Here is a 20,286-nt window from a genome sequence, read left to right as displayed (position 1 = left end):
ATTGAGAGATTCTAAATTTAGTTCCAGAATGTAAAATTAAATAAATTATTTCATTTTTTAGGCGACAAATTAGAATTTTTTTAAAAAAAAAAAAAAAAAAAAAAAAAAAACCAACAAAAATACACAACGATGTGTTCATGTCTTGTTCTTACGAGTGGTAGCGAGCTGATGCAACAATTTAAGCCCTTTGAAAGCTTTTGAAATCTTCTTCAAACCACTTTTCTTCCCCATTCCAAATCTCATTTTTCCAGTCGAAAGTTTCAAAGCTTGTAAGCAGCAAATTTTCCCAGTTTCTTCTTCTTCTTCTTCTTCTTCTTCTTCTTCTTCTTCTTCTTCTTCTTCCATTTCCTTTTGAAGATTCACCAAACTCCTCAAATCCTTCTTTAAATTGCAGCTCTTTTCATCCTTCTCCTCGTACTTTTCCCAAAGCAAATCCATTTTATCCTCATCATCTTCAAACTCTTTACACCCCACCAAAAAGCTCTTCTTACCCATTTCAATCCCATTTTCTCTACTCTCTTCATCCTCATGATCCTCTTCTTTTGCTTCTTGTTTGTTGATCTCTGGTTCTTGAAGTGGAAATGGGTTTGTGGGGATGTCAGTGGGTGCGTTGAAGACAGTGTTGAACCACTCAAGGTGCTGAGGGAGAGGGAATGTTTGGTCATCTAAATGGGTTTGGTGGGTATGGGAGAAAAAGGGCTGGAGGATCAAGAGGAATGTGGTGGCTAAAAGAGGGGAAACAAAGGAGAGGAGCCTGAGAAGATAAGGGGAGAAGAACAGGAAGTAAGAGAAATAGAGAGGGTGTGAGAGAAGTAAGGAGAAGAATTGGGAGATTTCAGACACAAACTGAGCTAATGGGGAGAATTCTAATTCTTCTTCTTCTTCTTCTTTACTCATTTTCTTCTTCTTCTGAATCTTTGGAAGCTTGGAATGGGAGGCTGAACTGAGTCTGTGGAAGAGAGAAAAGTGGAGAAAGGAGTAAATGAAGGAAAGAAAGAGGAGAGGAGAGGAGAGGAGGGGGTCTGATCTAACTAACATTTGGAAAGGGAAAAAAAAAGCTACTTTCTAAAAGTGTCTGTTTGTCTTCCACATTCCACTGTTGACACTTGATTGAGCCTTATAACATCTTTCAACTATAACAACATAAATAATCAATCGAGGAAAAGGAAACTCTAGCGACCAAGTACTTCCACTCCATGTCGAATCTTTCCTAGACTCTTCCTGTTATTCCCAGCTCGTTTTCGAGTTTGGTTCAAGGCTTGCCTAGATATTGTTCTCCTCTTCTCCTTACCCGTTTGTTGTTCTTTTGTTCATTGATTGGGGTGGATCTATATGCTCCAAGGAGAGACAGAAGGGGTAGCGTATCTACATGAAAGAGAGACTATATAACGTATCGATGTTTATATGGTCGGGTATTATTAGAAGTCGGGTGTTGAGTTGGGATGGTTAAAGTTTAAAATAAAGGTTGTGAAGATGATGAGATGATGACAACTCTAGCATAAAAGAGGGATTCAATAGCAGCATCTCGCCCAAGGACAGTACTCAAGTCACACATGCACTCACGCTACACAGACCCTACACCCCATTCGTCTCTAATCATTAACTTCTAAAGAAGTTTTCCAAATCCCCACCACTGGTCCACACACCAGTCTCCTATGCCCAATCTGTCTATGCTCGTTGATAAACAATGGGAGGAACTACGGGCAGTATGGATTGGCTGAATTGGGCAATGTTGAGGTAAGAATATTAAGTTTTCTTATCTTTCTGTCCTTGATCTAAATTGGTTTGATCTCTTAAGGGTTCTAAGGATTGTATTTGGAAGCTTCATATCGATGCCATTACGACATTACCTAATTAATGTAGAAACGGTCATGATATCTAGTGTACGGTAAGTTTTCCCATATGCTTTCATGTTGTTGATTAGCATATATCCAACAGAGTAATGAGACAATTAGGCATGAAACAAGTTGTACCAAAAGTGTTTGACGTGAGATCAAAACTTCTCCAAAGTTGGAGAAACCGATCCCGTGTTGATTCATGATATCTTCATACTCCACAATATTATGCTTTTGAGGTTGATCCCTCATCATCACATGCTCCTAAACATGGACATGGACATGGACATATAGAGCATGAAAAGTACTTGTACCCTACATGGAGAGTAACTAGATGAACCAGAAGCCCAAGAGAAGCTAGATAAGGCACCAAGGGGTCATAATCGACAGTCACACTCATAATCTACAATGTTCGTCTTGTAGCTATCGACATTTTATTCTTCTAACCAACTGTCTACTTTTCTATATACGATTTCTACGTCATCAATGATTATATACATAGAGATAAGTAGAACTAGACTCTTCTTTAAAATAACAAATAATGGAAGAAACGATAACATGTCATAGGACGTGAATGGTAGAATGAGAACAGTGAATAATTTGTTTGAATCGAAAGGGACATTACAGTGAGTCATAACATGGGATCCTCTGGGTGTGGCTGTGTAGGCCAAAAAGGCATAAAACATTAGCAATTATGAGAGGTTGAAGGATGAAACTTTAAAAAGAGAGAAAAGGATTGGTAGGTGAAATGAACAAACATCAGAAGCCCATATGTTTATAGGAGTTGGATGACAAGAAGAGGCTTATAGTGGTTGTGTACCCAAATTTTCCACATGCCAATGCCCAAACCCACTCATTCATTCCTCCACTTCACAATCCATTCATAAACGATAAAAACGACCGGTAAAATTTCATTTTAGTTTCTGAACTTTCATGTTTTATTCTATTTTTGGCTTTTTGAAAAGTTTAAGATTTATTCTCTTCAAGATTGTGAGGTTTAGAAGGAATATCTAGTAAGTTCATGAACACTTCAATAAAGGAGTAAATTTGAGTTGGTTTTAAAGATGTGTTTAATAATTTTGTATGGTGTTTAAATTTTATGATATTTGATGAACAGGGGAGGGAGCGAGGAGAGTTTTTTTTTTCCCGTTGACTAAATTGGGATGGGGACGAAAACTTTATTCCTCGTCCATGTCCATGTCCCCGCCCCGCCCCAATTATTCACTTATTTTTTATTATTGTTGTTGTTATAGTAAATAAGTTGTTGACGACCCATGTAGTGATATTAAATTTTGAATTTTTTTGATATTATGTTGGTTGAACTTTATGATTGTAGAGTATTATTTTTTGTCTTAGGATATTTTATAACATTATTTAAAACAAGTATATTTAAATCTTTCCCCATCACATGGGCATCTCTGCTTTAATCCAATTGTGAGTCATCTTGCCTTGTCTCTCCATTAAAATTTGTTGAGTCAAAGTGTTAAACCCCAAGACCCAATTTCGTGATACGAGGGATGGAATGGGTCGGATTGGGTTAACCACTCTAGTCAGGTTGGTCAGGTTGAGGAACTTAGGAACAAACTCGAAAATATGGAATGATTCACATGACATCCCTAACCCAACTTTGGCAGCACACCCCAAGAAGAAAAGAGAGGGCACAAAATAGCATCCATAGATAAATTTCTGAAAGTAATAAATGAATGACATATCAGTTTTGGAAGTAATAAATATTGCAGATGGAGATAAGATAAAAGAGATTGTCCACCTTTCGAATTGGGGCAAAAGTTTCTGCCTTTCTGGTGTCAAAATTGTATGGCTCAAACTCTCTCCCCCTTCTTTCTTAGTCTCGCCAGAATCCTTCCTCCATCGCTAGATAGACGATGGAGAGCGAGCTTTGTTGCCACAACTTTTGGGAGTCGGATCAGTCGACCTCTAAACTCTTCGGTCTTCACTTCTCTTAAATCACTTGCTTTGACACCCACCTGCACGAAAGTTGAAACATCTAAGCAATAATACCTCAAAGAGTCAACTCATCTTAGATAAGACATCAACTACCTTACTTAAAGTTAAAGGTTCCACCCTGCCCTTTAATTGTTAACTAAGAAGCCAAGCCTGTGCTCCAGTTGCAATTGGAACTATTTGAGGTCAAGTCCATGGAATCTGTCTATTCTACAACTTCAACCAAACTCCATTTTTGTGTTTAATTTTTTAAAACTTTACTAAAACGGAAGAGAATCGGTAAGGATTTAACCAACTCATTCTCATTCTGACATAACAGGCTTATTCTCACTGGCTTTCGGTCTCTGTTCTTTCGGCTTCTACTCCATTTTCCTAAACCATTCAATTCAGACAGATTAAACACTGAAGAACATCATAAGCTCTTAACCTCACTCTCGTCAGGTCAAATCTCAAGAGAAGCTTACGTGGCACAAGAAGCATGACAGCAAAAGCATGTAGAAAAAACACCAGTTTCTAAGCTAGGTAATGCAACAAATTACGGCACATCAAGGGATATAAAGAATGGAAAAAAATATTTCAGGATCAATGGATGGATTTCAATAAGAACTGAAAGAAAAATGTTTCAACGCTTTGTATCATTCAGCAAGTAGTAAATAAGTCCACATTTTTGTTGATTTTCCAATAATAGTTGTAAATGTGTAATGCTTACAAAGGTTGAAGAAACTAATCACCAACTTCTAATCATGTAGTAATTTACAAGAAAACATTTATAAACAAAACCCAACCCAACCCAACATTTTTCTACGTGAAATTTTAAGTCAATAATGCATATGTATTCATAAGAAATTTAAAGTCAATGATGCATATTCATTCATATGCGTTTAAAAATAAGTCAATTACTTCTTATCTCCAATACTTTTTTTAAAGTCCATTTACAAAATTGCCACAACACTTAAATTCAAGTGTACAACAATTGTTCACCTTACATTTACAACTGTGCAATACACGTTTGATAATTGTTCACCTGAATACATGTCTATCATGTATTCAATATGTGTTGAAGTGTGCCAAATATATGTTGGACATTGATACACTATCCAAACTCAAATGTATGTGCTTCACATTCAAGATTTGATTACATGGTTGCATTGCAACCACAAAAGCCCAAAGATTAAATTGAGGTTGACTTGAAGCTCAGTCAGGAAGAACAAATAGGTTTCCAAGTTAATCTATGTAGCGAGTCAATCATTCCAAGCTAAGTATTACAGAAAAAGAAGATTAACAATAAAATGGTGAAATTTATCGCAAAATTAAGAACAGAAGGTAGCATAAAAAACAACAAGACAAGGAAAATCGGCATGAGAAAAAACTAAATCCCAAGTTTGACAGTTTTGACTCTCTTTTTCTGGGGGGTAAGACACCAAGCTTTCTTTGAGATAAATGAAAGAAATAACAAGGTCATACAAAAAGAGTCCTCCTCAACTAGGCAACTAGCTACACGAATGGACTGCAATCCAAAAGAATGACACCAAGCTGATAATTACATAATTGTCCATTTAACAGAGGCCTACAAAGATGCATTAAACCTCACAACCTCCCACATCTCCTCCTACGTCTTCTCCATCCCTCTTAAAAGAAACCATCCATCTAAAGATTGATACTTTAAGTTTAACGCATTTTCAGATCCCCAAACCTTCTGAAAACAGATTAGAAGTTTCAGGCTCAAGAATGGAAGAGAGAGAGATGATAAGCAGGTAGGCTACACAAAAAATCATTAGACAAGTTCTCTTGATGATTAAAGAAGCACTTCAAACGACATCTTATGCTTATGATCACAAACCGAATATTTTAGGAGTTGAAGACAACGAGAAGACAAAGCACTTTCTTTACCCGACGTAGAATTTATATACACAACAAAGTTGATTGTGAAGTTGTTGACTAAGGGGGATTCTTAAAAATTTCTAAATGGAGTAGCCAAAAAAATAATAATTCAGACAACATGCCCCAAAATTTGCAATGGACAAGAATCCAGTCTTCATACTCGATCAACCATGATCATTACAATATGTCCATTACATTTACATCGACGAAGTTTAAAAATCTTTCAACTTATAATTTAAGAGTGAGTATCAAACATAATTTCTAATTTCTAAAAATGAAAGATAAAGCTCCAAATGAATAGTTTCTAGTATTCTTACAAACTTGTCTCGAAAACTCTAACAAACTCTAAAATTCTCTTAGATAGGTGCATTCAAATCCCAACCTACTAAGAAAGATGCAGAATTCTGGCACTCGTGCGATTGATACAAGAACACAACAATAGAGTGTTAAAATAGAGGAGAATACCACCTGTCGGTAGGGCCTCCTTTCTGGCTGAGGAAGGAGCGGAAGAGAGGGGAGTTAACGTCGTAAATCATGATCGATCTCGGTGTTGAATTTTGAGCTTTCACAGATCGAAACCCTAATTTGCTGCGCGTCTAAGCTTTTGAATAAATCCCAATCGCAAATGCCGCGAACAGGCGCCGAACACGAATGCTTCAGCTTTTATAGAACCATATTGGGCCGCCCAGCACATTATCTACTCGAAATAAAATTTATATTTATATTTTATAATCCTTTTTTTTAATAAAAAAATTAATTTGTTTAGACATTTTTAGATAAAATTAAAAGTTAAAAGATTTTAATTTATTAACATTTTTAAATTAAATTAGATTTTATACTTAATTAAAATTCAAAATTAACTATTAATAATTATATCTAAATATATAAACAACGACCATTTATAACAGTCAAAGCCCACCACCACCAGTAGATATTGTCTTCTTTATGCTTTTCCTTAAAACGCGTCTATTGTGTAGAAGGTCTAGTCCTACACCGACTAGTGCATAACATCGTCTAGTAACGGGCTTTGAGACCATTTGTAATAGCCCAAGTCTACCGCTAGCAAATATTGTCCGCTTTGACCCGTTAGGTACCACTGTCAACTTCACAGTTTTAAAACGCACTATTAGGAAAAAGTTTTCACACTATTATAAAAAATGTTTCGTTCCTATCTCCAACCAACGTGAGATCTCACAATCCCGCGTACTCGCTAGCACGCTGGGACTACTAAATTTTTATTGATGTTCATTTTTAATTTTTTGTGCCAATTTTCTATTTAATTATAATTTTTCACTTGGCGTAACGTAGAGGCAAGTCGGATGTGTCGCGATTGAACATGCACGCGCAGGCAGCGTGTGTGGTTGAACAAGCTTAGATTCCGCACAAGCGATGTTCGATTAGTGAAGACAAACCTCGCCTAAGGTCCGACAAAGCCACAAAGTCGGGGCGAAAAATATATATGGGGCTTAATTCTCCTTAAGGCTAGTCGTGAGTGTGTCAAGATCACGACGCCGCGCGGTAAAAAATGTAGGACAACCTATGCCTCGATAGAACCCGGATGGATGGATGTTCGGGAAGTCCCGACGAGATGAACCACACACGGGCCCATCTATTTAAATGATTTAAAATGTTATTATTCTTTTAAAAATAGAAATTATATTTAAAATTTACAGGGAAAAAAAGATATTTAATAATTAAAAAAAAAAAGGGATGGGTGTGAAAATTACGGGGGTAGAAACGGTAATTGGGTTGGTGATGGCATGAATGGCAGGTCACCTATCCAATCACGATTTCGTCGGTGCCCCATCGTAGCCTCACCATACCAACCCCAACTCCATCCATCATTAATTTTTCCAATTTCCCTTTCTACCCTTGCAAACTCCTCTTATTCCTAAAATGCCCCTTCCTTTTTTTATATTTTTAAAAAATTCTCTCTTATTTAATTAATGCTTCCTTCACATTCAACTCTCCAATTAATTCTATTTTATTTATTTCTTTCTTTTTTTCTCATATCTTAATTACATTGAAATTTGTAAATTCTTAAAATTATTTGAATTAAAGAATATTAAAAAAATTACATAAGAATTTTATAATTTATTTTTATAATTTTTTATTTTAGATTTTAGCGAAATTTAAAAATTAAAATTAAAAAAACTACATTTTTATTATAAAATAAATCTTTTTTTTTAATATCCAATTTCAATTTTTAATGCTTTAATTAGACATTTAAAAATTATAAGAATTTATTAATTATAAATATTCGTCCGTTATTTTTAAAGGCGAATAATAGTGGTTTGCACTAAGGACAAAAAAATAGATTCATTATTCTTTTGTTTAAGACAATTTCGTCATTTTGTACCTCACAAACCCCATTATTATTATTATTATTATTATTATTATTATTATTATTATTATTATTATTATTATTAACTGTTAAAAAAAATATTATTGTTGTTGGATAAATTTAAATTATAGTATAATATTTTAAATCGATATTCACATGATTTAATAAAATTTATTATATTTTATTGATTCCCAACAACGGAAAAATAAACTTGAAATATGAAAATAATTTTTTTTTAATTTTGTTAAAATATAAGAATTTTGTTGAATGAATTGTATAAATTTAATTTTAATAATAATAAATAAACGACGTTCTTTTATGAACGTGACAAAATTAGAAATTCAAAATATAAAGTCAATTTAACAATAATGTCATGAATGGAAATGTCAACAAAAATATGATTTTAAGGTTTAATTTATTTAAAATAATAATAATAATATGATTTAAAAATTAAAAAATTGTTTAATAATCCTTCACAAAATAAATAAATAAATAAATAAATATATATATATATATATATATATATATAACGGATAAAAACGATTTAACCTCAATTTATTTATGTTCAAATTCTCAGATACTATTTGTCGTAGGATGTAAAATTGAAAATTTAGAGATTTTTTTAGTTTTTACACGTGACCTCACAACTTACTATCCAACCCAAACTAAAAAATTTAGTTCGATCAGTGGATTTACCTACCATGTTCACATCAAAACATACTTTTGAGAAGGGACGACAATTGGAACTATCTCATTGACATAGGGAATAGGACTCCCGAGCATACATAATTGGGAGAAGCTCATCCGAAACTTGGATTCTTTTAAGTAGATGACTCGTCGGAGCGTTGGAGTAGAAAACAAAAGGAGAAAATTTTCCAATAGCCAGCGTGACTAATTAAGTGTCAACACTTTTTTGGTCGGGTCAATCCAACTAGCTCAAAAATAAGGTTACATTCCAACTCAACCCTATCTTACGTTTGTAACACGGATCCTAATAGGTTTGACATTTAAATTTTATGAAAATTTAATTATTAATATAACATTTTTTTAAAAATAATTAAAAAAATATCAATCTAACACCCCAAGACAGCTGAATTGTGAATTCTAGTTGGATTGCTTAGGTCACTCGCCCAACCAACTCCTAACCTAAGTTTAATAATATATTAAAATATTAAAAAAATTATTCTTTAATTAAAATTATAATATTTTAATAAATATTTAGTATTATGGCACGCGGTCTATGTAATTACTATAATCTCCATAAATAAATGCCCACAGCTCTTACAAATAATAATAATAATAATAATAATAATAATAATAATAATAATAAATAATAATAATAATAAAAGATATATACTAGATTGCTGATTTAGAATGGCATTGAAAGGGCAATTCCGGAATTAAAATTTTTATGTAGAGCCACAGCCATTACCCTTTCGTTCTCTCTAATTCAACCAACTCTTTTTCCAACCCACAATTTCTCTTTTCTTCTCTCTCTCTGCAACACCACCATGCCACCAGTTTACCACCTTCTCTGAGCCCAAAAAACCCACAAAAATGCTGCAATAATATCAATCCCATTCCAAATTTCTTGTTCTATTGTGTTTTCCGATGCATGTTCTTCGTTTGCACATTGAGTTCCTCAACCCTGTTCTTGTTTTTCCTCTTCAATTCTTCAATTGGTCTCTGATTCTTTGAAATCTCTGTTTCTTGACCCTGTTTATCCGTCATGGTTGCTGTTTTTTCAGGTATATTACTGCACATTTGAGTTTCTTTGTTCTTTAATGGCTTGCCCTTTTGTTTGCTTCACTTGGGTGTTTCCATGGCTGCCTCATTTGAGGTTTGTGCGATGGTTTTTGTGGTTTTCTCTGCTTTTTCCTTACTGGGTCTGTCTTGTTTTTGGTGTTTGGCTTTTCATTTGGGCGTTTGAGCAATTGGGGGTTCCCTTGTTTTTGGCCTCTCCTACAAGAAATGGTGGTGGTTGGTTGCTGGGGGGGTTGGGTTGACTTATTTCTTGAGAGAGATAAGGACTCACTTGGTTTTGCTTTTGAATTAGTGATATGAAAATTGATAGATGCTTAAGGTTTCTGTCATTCCCTTTTTCTTTCTTTGATTTCTTCTTTTCTGGAGATTGGAGTTTCTGTTCTTCAGTGTTCATTGTGTTGAAACTCATATGATTTTATGTTATCGTGCTTGCATACTGCGTTGTTGTGAGATCCCACATCGATTGGGGAGAAGAACGAAATACCCTTTATAAGAGTGTGGAAACCTTTCCCTAGAAGACACGTTTTAAGAACTTGAGGGGAAGCCCGAAAGGGGAAACCCAGAGAGGACAATATCTGCTAACGGTGGGCTTGGACCGTTACTATGTTTGAGTTCTTGCCAAATTTGATGGAATTTGTAAATCCTTTTAGAGAATACTGAGATTTGAAATGAACAGCTAGTTGTTTTGTGTTTTCTTCTCATTGTTAAGGATTGGTTTGGGTTACTAGTTTTGGAGATTGTGTGTCTTGTGGGGAGATCGTTTCTTGAAGCTGGGAAAATGCTTTGGGACTTCAATCATGTCGGGGCTAGCTCGATGATTTTGTTAGTAACTTTCGTGAATTTGTCGATGTAAAACGTGTTTTGTGTATCGTTTAGCCTTCCTCCTTTCTCACTGCCTTCGTTTTCCTTTCTTCTAAACATATTTTCTTGTGTTCTTTGATCCGTCGTGTAATAGCATAAGCTCACTGTTAGTAGATATTGTTCTCTTTGGGTTTTTCCTTTTGGGCTTTCCTTCAAGGTTTTTAAAACGCGTCTACTAGGGAGAGGTTTCCATACCTTTATAAAGAATGTTTCGTTCTCCTCCCCAAATGATGTGGGATCTTACAATCCACCTCCCTTTGGGGCCCAACGTCCTCGTTTGCATACCGCTTGATGTCTAGCTCTGATACTATTTGTAACCGCCCAAGCCCACCGCTAGCAGATATTGTCCTCTTTGGCTTTTCCTTTTGGGCTTTCCTTCAAAGTTTTCAAAATGCGTCTATTAAGGACAGGTTTCCACATCCTTATAAAGAACGTTTCGTTCTCCTCCTCAATCGATGTGGGATCTCACAATCCACTCCCCTTTGGGGCCCATCGTCCTCGCTGGCACAACGCTCAGTGTCTAGCTCTGATACCATTTGTAACAACCCAAGTCCACTGCTAGTAGATATTGTCCTCTTTGGGCTTTTCCTTTCAGGCTTCCCCTCAAGGTTTTTAAAACGCGTCTACTTGGGAGAGGTTTCCACACCCTTATAAAGAATGTTTCGTTTTCCTCCCCAATCGATTTGGGATCTCACAATCCACCCCCCTTTGGGGCCCAGTATCCTCACTGGCACACCGCTCGGTGTCTAGCTTTGATACCATTTGTAACAACCCAAGCCTACCGCTAGCAGATATTGTCCTTTTTGAGCTTTCCCTTTCGGGCTTCCCCTCAAGGTTTTTTAAACGCGTCTACTAGGGAGAGGTTCCCACACTCTTATAAAAAATGTTTCGTTCTCCTCCCAATCGATGTGGGATCTCACACATCATATTCTCTTGAGTTTTATATCAAAGAAAAAGCGAAAATCATGTTTTTTTTTCAGGTGAATCGATTGAGCTTGAAGCATGAACATGAATGCTTGAGGAATTGAACTTCTTGTTTTGCTACTCACCAACTTCATCAATATTTTTGAGTCTTCAGGTGCTCACAACAATGGTTAATATTCTCTGTATAGGATCAGAGGTTACATTCAAAATTTGACTGCAACAAATTGTCACATACATTCTGCACGACGTAACGATTGATATCAACTATGGTGAGCTTAAGACGGCGCAGGCTCTTGGGACTATGCGCTGGTACGTTTACATATTCTCGTGAGATAACGGGTTGTTTGTTGTTTCTTTCCGAGCTCGCTAGGTTCTTAATCCATTTGTTTAAAACTGTTAATTGAAATTTCCTGCTACATTTCAGGGAAAAGCTCATCTGTAGCTTCACTTCCTAAGTTTTCAGAAAACGGAATCACTCCCGAAAATCCTAGTCCGAGTAGCAAATTTGTCACCGTGCATCCCACGTCTTCTGATGATGTTCACATCACAGATAGGGTACGTTCATATGATTGTGTTAACATTTATACAAGTTATCTCGTAAGCAAGTCGGTCTCGTTTTTAGATTTCTACTAAGTTTTCCCGATTTCATTGCTGAACGTTGACATTCGAAATGATATTTACATCTAGATAACTTCATTGGTTAAGCTTCCTGGTTTTTCATGATAAAAGTCTGTGAAATATTTTCTGCATTTCATTCTTTACATGTTACTTGAGATAGTGGTTTGAGAATCTTAGTGTAACGCCCCACATCCACCGCTAGGCTTTCCCTTTCGGGCTTCCCCTCAAGGCTTTAAAACGCGTCTGCCAAGGGAAGGTTTCCACACCCTTATAAAGGGTGGTTTGTTCTCCTCCCCAACCAATGTGGGACATCACAATCCACCCCCCTTCGGGGCCCAGCGTTCTCGCTGGCACACTTCCCTTCCTCCCATCGATGTGAGACCGCCCCCAAATCCACCCCCTTTGGGGCCCAGTGCCCCTACTAGCACACCGTCTCGTGTCTACCCCCTCTTCGGGGAACAACGAGAAGGCTGACACATAGTCCGGTGTCTAGCTCTGATACCATTTGTAACGCCCCAAATCCTCCGCTAGTAGATATTGTCCTCTTTGGGCTTTCCCTTTCGGGCTTCCCCTCAAGGCTTTAAAACGCGTCTGCCAGAGGAAGGTTTCCACACCCTTATAAATGGTGGTTTGTTCTCCTCCCCAACCAATGTGGGACATCGCACTTAGTTCATAACATATGAAGATCTATGAAAAATCTGCATCTAAATCGACCACTTAGGTATGTCGAGTAAAATTCTGATATTTAGCATCGAGTCTACGTTTTCTGGTTCATTATATCTGCTTCTCGAGCACGTGGATTTATAATCTGACTGTTATTTTCCGAACATCGTCTTTTCTTACAGAGCTCTGTTGTAAATATGGAATCCAGTTTTGCAAATGCATTGGATTTGACCTCGCTGAAAGAACAATCTAATCAGCCTATCTCAGGTTATCTGATTAAGAAATGTGTTTATCAGATGATCATAGCTTTGTTGTTGTTTATGGCTTGCTTTTGACATATAGAGTAGTGTATGTATTGATCAGGATGCTTATTTTTGCACTGTTTTGAACACTTTTGATGTAAGCGAAGGCACTGTCGGTTTCGTGTTCAATAGCGATTTGCAGTTGGCACGACGAACGATATCGTGACTGATAGGAAGGTCATTAGAAGATAATTAGGATATTATACGGTATATTAGTGAATAGTTAGGGCGTTAGTTATGTTATTTGGTTACAAATAGAGAGAGTGGGAAAGGGGGAACGAAACATTCCTTATAAGGGTGTGGAAACCTCTTCCTAGCAAACGCGTTTTAAAACCGTGAGGCGGATAGTATCTGCTAGCGGTGGACTTGGGCTGTTATAAATGGTATCAGAGCCAGACACCGGGTGATGTGCCAGTGAGGATGCTAGGTTCCCAAGAGGGGTGGACTATGGGATCCCGCATTGGTTGGGGAGGGGAACGAAACATTCCTTATAAGGGTGTGGAAACCTCTCCCTAGCAAACGCATTTTAAAACCGTGAGGCGGATAGTATCTGCTAGCGGTGGACTTGGGCTGTTATAAATGGTACCAGAGCCAGACACCGGGTGATGTGCCAGCGAGAATGCTGGGCACCCAAGAGGGGTGGATTGTGGGATCCCACATCGGTTGGAGAGGGGAACGAAACATTCCTTATAAGGGTGTGGAAACCTCTCCCTAGCAAACACGTTTTAAAACCGTGAGGCAGACAGTAGCTGCTAGCGGTGGACTTGGGCTGTTATAAATGGTATCAGAGCCAAACACTGGGTGATGTGCCAGCGAGGATGTTGGGCTCCCAAGAGGGGTGGATTGTGGGATCCCACATCGGTTGGAGAGAGGAACGAAACATTCCTTATAAGGGCGTGGAAATCTCTCCCTAGCATACGCGTTTTTAAGCCATGAGGCTGATGGCGATACGTAACGGGGCCAAAGTGGACAATATCTGTTAGTGGTGGGCTTGGGCTGTTATGTTACTGATTCAGTCAGTTTAGGGCTCGAGTGATCACAAGATAGGGAAGGTCCAAGTACCTCGAATTATCTTTTACATTGCAATATAGTTTGGGTTGTATCAATCACGACCACTCGTAAGACACTTGTTTTCGGTCTCACCCCTATATCATTGTGCACAATGTTCGAGTTCGAGTTCGTGCATTTCATCTAGAATACATGGACTTGTGTTTGTAGGGCATCCACTAAAACATCGGAAGAGACATAGGAGAAAGAACTCTCATAATCAAGAGCTATCAATCATGAGGGGCGTCTACTTCAAGAACATGAAATGGCAGGCTGCAATTAAAGTCGACAAGAAACAGATCCATTTGGGGACGTTTGGTTCCCAAGAAGAGGCTGCTCATTTGTACGACAGGTATTCGTTTTTCAAATCGCTCATTTAATTTTTTTTTAAAATATTCATTGCTAGCGATAAACAACATATGCTGTCTATTGAGGATTGTTGGGAGAGGAGTCCCACGTCGGCTAATCACGGGGTTGATCATGGGTTTATAAGTAACGAGTACATCTCCTTTGGTATGAGACCTTTTCGGGAAACCGAAAGCAAAACCATGAGAGCTTATGCTCAAAATGAACAATATCATACCATTGTGGAGGTTCGTGATTCCTAACATGGTATCAGAGTCATGTCCTTAACTTACCATGTCAATAGAATCCTGTAAGCCTCGAAAGTATAGTCAAAGGTGACTCGAGCGAACAAATGGTGTACTTTGTTTGAGTTATTCGAGGGCTCTAGAGAAGGAGTCGAGACTCAATTAAGGGGATCATGGGTTCATAAGTAACGAATATATCTCCATTAGTAGGAGGCATTTTGGGCAAATCGAAAGTAAACCACAAGAGCTTATGCTCAAAGTGGACAATATCATACCATTGTGGAGAGTCGTAGTACTGTATATCATTTAGTTCATTTACTTATCAAGTTATTTCGGGTCGTATTAGCTACCATAAGCTCACTAGGCTCTTGGTTTTGCAGAGCTGCTTTTGTATGTGGACGTGAACCAAATTTCGAGCTCTCCGAGGAGGAGAAGCAAGAACTCCAGAAGTTCAAATGGGAAGACTTCTTAGCAATGACTCGCCATGCAATTACGAACAAAAGTAGTCGTCGTGCTTTCCTCTCAGACTCTTCAATTCCCTTTTTCTCGGTTTTTCATTCGTTACATTTGATTCGTTTAATGTCTTTCAGAGCACAAGAGACTCAGCGCAGGATCACCAACCAAGCCTGGATCTTCGTCAGTCGACGACACCGAGTTCAAGCATAGGTTCATCGGGTTTCCCGTGCGGGAAGACATTAACCGTTCCATCACTTGAGCTAGCCTTTGGCTCAAGAAGAATGGTCCAAGAGGTTAGCCAAATTGGTTGAACCTCCATTGAATAGCCCCAAGTAAATGTGTTTTTAGGCAAATTCTTATAGCTTTGGCCCAATAAGCATATTAGTGTTGAGGCCTCCAACAATGTTGCTTATTGAATCTATATGGAACTGATACAGATCTATGTAATTATTTCCATTACACCTTCTTCTATGTCTCTTTCAAAATCATATGTTCGAGGATGACCCGAGTAAGAGTTTCTCGTGTTTCGTGTTAAGACGAGCTTTCTTTTATTAGAGTAAATCACGCTCTCGTGGCTGTCTTGCGAAATATTTAAGATTGTTTTTAACTTGTTTTGAACGTACTTCTAAATTACATTCGAACGATATTATAATTGAACATGACTTAATAGCCGAGCATTTACCACTGATTTTACTACTGAAGTGAAGAAAAGGCGGAATCAAGAAAAGAGAATAGTACAAGTGCTTTGTGTCACAGTCATGCATGTCCAAGGCGTGTTGTCAATGGCCGCATGACAGATATCCCGGTCTTCCTTGTCCAGGACGTGTTGTCCATGGTTGCATGTCCGTTCCAAACCCCTTTTACACGCTTTCATCGTAGATAGGTCTTTATCATTCCATATTGGGTCAGTATGAGGGTGTATGATCGTTCACCAAAATCGTGTATACACCTGTAAGGGCTAAAATGCCTCAAAATGTACTATAGGGGATATGACTAGTTGTCAACTTCTTCATACCCGATAGTTATATGCAGTAGGCCATTGTTGTTGCCCTTTTGCTTACGTTCCCATATAACATCATTTCCAATTTCTCAAATCATTGCCTTTTTGCATACGTCGCTTGACTATAAGCGACTCAAGAACGAATAGGCTTAACTCACTTGTTGTTGGGAAGTGAGTGCCGCACAATCGCAAGTCCGCTGCCATCAAAGTGCGATTTGTGACACTCTGTTCTACACATCTAATCAACTCATGTGGTTCACTGGTTCTACTGACTAGACTCGAAAAAAAAGGCTGGATCAAGAAAAGGAAATACTACGAGCTTTCTGCTCCATGCATCTAACCAGCTCGCATGGTTCACCGATTCTACCAACTAGACTTGAAAAAAAGGTCGGGTCAAGAAAAGGGAACACTACGTGCTATATGCTTCACACATCTAACCAGCTCGTATGGTTCATTGGTTCAATCGACTAAACTTACAAGTTAAGAGTGATTTAATCGATATACAAGTTAAAAAACAGGGGAGTAAATAGGTAAAATCTTGAAAGGTAAAAGGTAAAAATATGATATTTTAAAATTTGGGAAGAGATTAAGTAAAATAATTTCAGTAAAAAAGAATATATATTTATCTTAATAGTAATAAAAAAATAATTGTAAAGTTACTTTCATTCCAGGCTGATGACGGACGGTGACACTTCTTTATTCAATTCTTCTATCGTAGCATTTGGCGTCGGATGCTCTCGGAAGCTGCTATGGATTCCGGCGGTCCCAAAACCCTAGATTCAGACACTCCCCCCCCTTCTTCTTCTTCTTCTTCTTCTTCTTCTTCAAACTATGGCGATTGGAAAGAACGCATCATTTTCCCCACTATTCTCGCAGGTCTGTGTATGTTTCCGGTGTCTCTCAAGAACGACCTAAAAATTCATCCATGTTTTGTATATTCTCTTTTCTGCAGGATTTGTTGGGGGAGGAGCTGGACTAGTGTCCAAGCATCGGAAAGTTCATGGTCTGGCAAATATTTCTGCGACATATGCTACGAATTTGTCCATTGTCGCTGCTTGCTACTGTGGTAATTTTTTTTCCTTGATGCTCCAAATTTTTGCTTATGAAAGCTTTTATTGTAATTGGATTTGTTGAATGTTACTTTAATTAGGAAACTGTGTAGTTTGCTGCTTATTTAAGAAGATTAGGGCGTTAACGAATAACGATGACAATGGAAATGTTTTTAGCTTGTTATATTGCCCGTCCTTTAGGGTTTATTATTTTTCTGATGATGGACAACGTGGGTGTTGGATCACAATTTAAAGTTTCATTTGGATCGAAATTATATAGTTTCACATTGGTGTGGTGGTGAGTTGTAGAAGTCTGTTTCGATGGTCAAGTCATCAACTCATTGTGGAAGAGATGGAAAAGGGGTTTTGGTTTCATTAGAGTTAGGGATGAACATAGGAGGTAGAATTTGGGCACTCGTTGTATGATACATACCTTTCCTGAATTGGGTATTCTATTTATAGGAGCTTATTATTGGGTTGGGTTAGTTCAACCTTTATCAAGTTACCTGAACAAGGGAAATGATTTTGGCATGTGATGGTGTAGCTTTTGCAACCCTTGATATAACGATGTACTTTGTCAAAACGATCGTAATCAACTTTGAATTCCATTTACTATTTCTGAGTAGTTTCTCTAAGTGCACTTAGGCGGGTGCCTATGGTGCAAGGCGGCATGGGGTTCACTCCGAAGCAATGATGAGCACTTTCACCATGGGGCTCACCATTGTACGCCATTATGTATCCATTCTGTTACTAAATAATGGTGAGGTGAGCTCCATTTGGAGACTAACTGGCAGACGAAGGCAAAGAGATGTAAGCCAAAAGGAATAAACTAGTAGTCGTCAAACAGCCTTGATTTCCTACTTTCCTGCCTCCTAGCCACCACTGAAGCTCGAGATATCAACACAAAACTGTGACGGGATTCTTCTTTTAACCATTGTTCGATTACTCTCAGTTCCCTCTCAATTTCCATGAGATTTCTTCTTTAGATTGATAGAGAGGTGAAGGAGCTTCATTTTCCTATTATTTCCTTCCAATTTTTGTTTGGCACTTACTCCTCAGACTCTCAAGTCTAGATCAACAACTTCCTCTCCATTTTTAACACCATCATTAACTATTCTCACAAGGACAACAGGCTCTGTTTTTTTGGGAATTCTGAGCTGTGGAGTTTAGCCGTGTTTATTTAATACTTTGTTCTAGACCTTTTAGGGTTGATCGTCGTAGTTATGCCAGAATTTGTGACTTTCAACTGTCGGCCTAGTGTTAAGGGTATGGCGTAGCCTTTTCCGGCAGTATATTTCTTTTCCAGGATTGTTCTATTTTCATAGCTACTGCTATTGCTGCATTTGCTTGTGCTGTTATTTTTTAATGAATGACCTTTTCCAACTTAAAAGAAAGATGGGGTAGTGCTTCCAGAAACAATGGAAATTTTTGTTTTATTCAATAAAAAACCTTAACACTTTTGTTTCCAAAAAGATGAATATTGAATGAAAAAAATAACTAAGTTCATACATTTAACAGGAGCACGCGAGTTTGTTAGAGTTTCTCGAAGGTCAGAACCTGACGACCTTATGAACTCTGCAATAGCAGGGTTCGGGACCGGAGCTCTTCTTGGACGCCTTCAAGGTTAATTAACTCCACATCCCTCACTCTCACATGTACAGAAGCAAGTCTGTTTTTTTTTTTTATTATTTATTTATTTTTATTTTTTATCTTGGACTCAGACTGTTGCTTTGAGCTTGGTTTTATACTAATTTTGCACATCTTAGTTATTGCACAAGTCTCTAGTTATTTTAGCATGGTTTACGTTTTGAATCAGTTTTCAGTACAAGATAGAAGGATGTTTTCATAATTTGATGCTGTTGAATGAGGGAGAGCCTTGCTTAGGTTGAACTGGAACTTGATGATTCATAGGGTACACAAATGGGTAGAGATGAAATATTATGAATCTACAGCGTACATTCTCTTTTCAGGTGGTCGGCTCGGCTCTGTTCGATACTCAATAATGTTCACCATCGCTGGGACAGCAATAGATTATGCCACACTCAAACTAAAACCTGTTTTCAGAAGCTACAAAGAAACAATACTCGAAGAAAGTAATAGCTGGATGAAATTACCCGAATGGTCCCCGATCCAAGTACTGGACGAGGAAGCTTTAGCCGCTAAACAAGCTCGGGAGCAACAGCTCTACGCACAGAGGGTGCTTGGGCAAGTAAACAAAAAGGATCCTTGAAACATTTTCATTTCCCCATATATCAAGGAAGGAAAGAATCCAAAGTTTCGTGGATTCTTCAATATACAAGTAAAGATTATAACCATATGGCGTGGATTATGATATAATAAGAAGAGAATTCTGATAGTTGACAATTTTGTTCTTTATGTTTAATTTCCTTTTCTCTGTTTTAATTTCATAGGCCTGTTTACTTTATGGTTCATTATCAATAAACTGATATTTCTCTTCCAAATTAAGAAATTAGCAGCAGAAGTTGAAGATGATAATTCCAGCAAGGTCCTATTGCTTCTTCCATATACAAATTTTCTTTAACTTGTGGAATCTTGAGCTTCTTTTTACTCCACATTTTCTTTTCTTACCTATTTTCGGTCGAGATTTCATTACTTTTGAAATGATCGCCGTGATTTCAGGTTATCGGAAATAAATGGAAAACTTATCTTGATTTGCTTCTAAAAGATGACCTTGGAGAAAGGTATTTATTGAACACATAATTAGTTAAAGTATATGTCATTATATCGTTAGTATTCTACATGATAGTTAAATTTTGTTTTAGCGATGTTCTCGTTTAAGGTTGGTTCGATATTATTGTAGCATCACGCATGCCAATATTATTGACTGGCTTCTCGAGTATGGTGGTAAGAATCACTGCATATCCTTCGACCCTTTTTAATACAAAATTAAAAGTTAAAACAAATTCATTAAACAATTACTAAAAGGTTAGAGAATTCAAATATTTTGACCATATTTTTATTATTTAAAT

At 37.4% G+C, this 20,286-nt stretch overlaps 2 protein-coding genes and 1 long non-coding RNA gene across 8 annotated transcripts; 2 read left to right on the top strand and 1 right to left on the bottom strand.

The window, feature by feature from the left end:
* Positions 1–71: 71 nt before the first annotated feature.
* LOC111778295 (uncharacterized) lies at positions 72–6,342 on the bottom strand. 3 transcript variants are annotated; one of them, XR_015413492.1, is made up of 4 exons: positions 6,147–6,342; positions 3,894–4,169; positions 3,604–3,820; positions 72–949 (listed from the first exon to the last, which is right to left on the bottom strand). It is a non-coding gene; the product is annotated as an uncharacterized LOC111778295 (long non-coding RNA). The 3 variants fall into 3 exon arrangements; XR_015413490.1 differs by lacking the exon at positions 72–949 and having other exon boundaries at positions 2,421–3,820; positions 6,147–6,340; XR_015413491.1 differs by lacking the exon at positions 72–949 and having other exon boundaries at positions 2,421–3,820; positions 3,899–4,169; positions 6,147–6,340.
* A 3,127-nt stretch (positions 6,343–9,469) lies between these two features.
* On the top strand, positions 9,470–15,713 carry LOC111778296 (ethylene-responsive transcription factor-like protein At4g13040). 4 transcript variants are annotated; one of them, XM_023658030.2, is made up of 7 exons: positions 9,470–9,770; positions 11,766–11,880; positions 11,996–12,126; positions 13,035–13,119; positions 14,373–14,553; positions 15,172–15,293; positions 15,382–15,713. In XM_023658030.2, exons 2-7 carry the CDS (start codon positions 11,838–11,840, stop codon positions 15,504–15,506), a joined length of 687 nt encoding a protein of 228 aa, XP_023513798.1. In that variant the 5' UTR covers positions 9,470–9,770; positions 11,766–11,837; the 3' UTR covers positions 15,507–15,713. The 4 variants fall into 4 exon arrangements, with proteins under 4 accessions (XP_023513798.1, XP_023513796.1, XP_023513797.1 ...); XM_023658028.2 differs by having other exon boundaries at positions 11,760–11,880; XM_023658029.2 differs by having other exon boundaries at positions 11,726–11,880.
* A 1,202-nt stretch (positions 15,714–16,915) lies between these two features.
* Positions 16,916–19,660, top strand: LOC147787675 (Mitochondrial import inner membrane translocase subunit Tim17/Tim22/Tim23 family protein). Its single transcript, XM_087119201.1, has 4 exons — positions 16,916–17,123; positions 17,200–17,313; positions 18,815–18,919; positions 19,267–19,660. Exons 1-4 carry the CDS (start codon positions 16,979–16,981, stop codon positions 19,524–19,526), a joined length of 624 nt encoding a protein of 207 aa, XP_086975327.1. The 5' UTR covers positions 16,916–16,978; the 3' UTR covers positions 19,527–19,660.
* The last annotated feature ends 626 nt before the right edge of the window (positions 19,661–20,286 follow it).

The sequence above is a fragment of the Cucurbita pepo genome, chromosome 17 (genome assembly GCF_057944985.1).
Source record: "Cucurbita pepo subsp. pepo isolate OVF chromosome 17, ASM5794498v1, whole genome shotgun sequence".
NCBI classification, from domain to species: Eukaryota; Viridiplantae; Streptophyta; class Magnoliopsida; order Cucurbitales; family Cucurbitaceae; genus Cucurbita; species Cucurbita pepo.
Note: the sequence above shows the minus strand (reverse complement) of the source record. Positions and strands in the feature narration are given on the sequence as shown.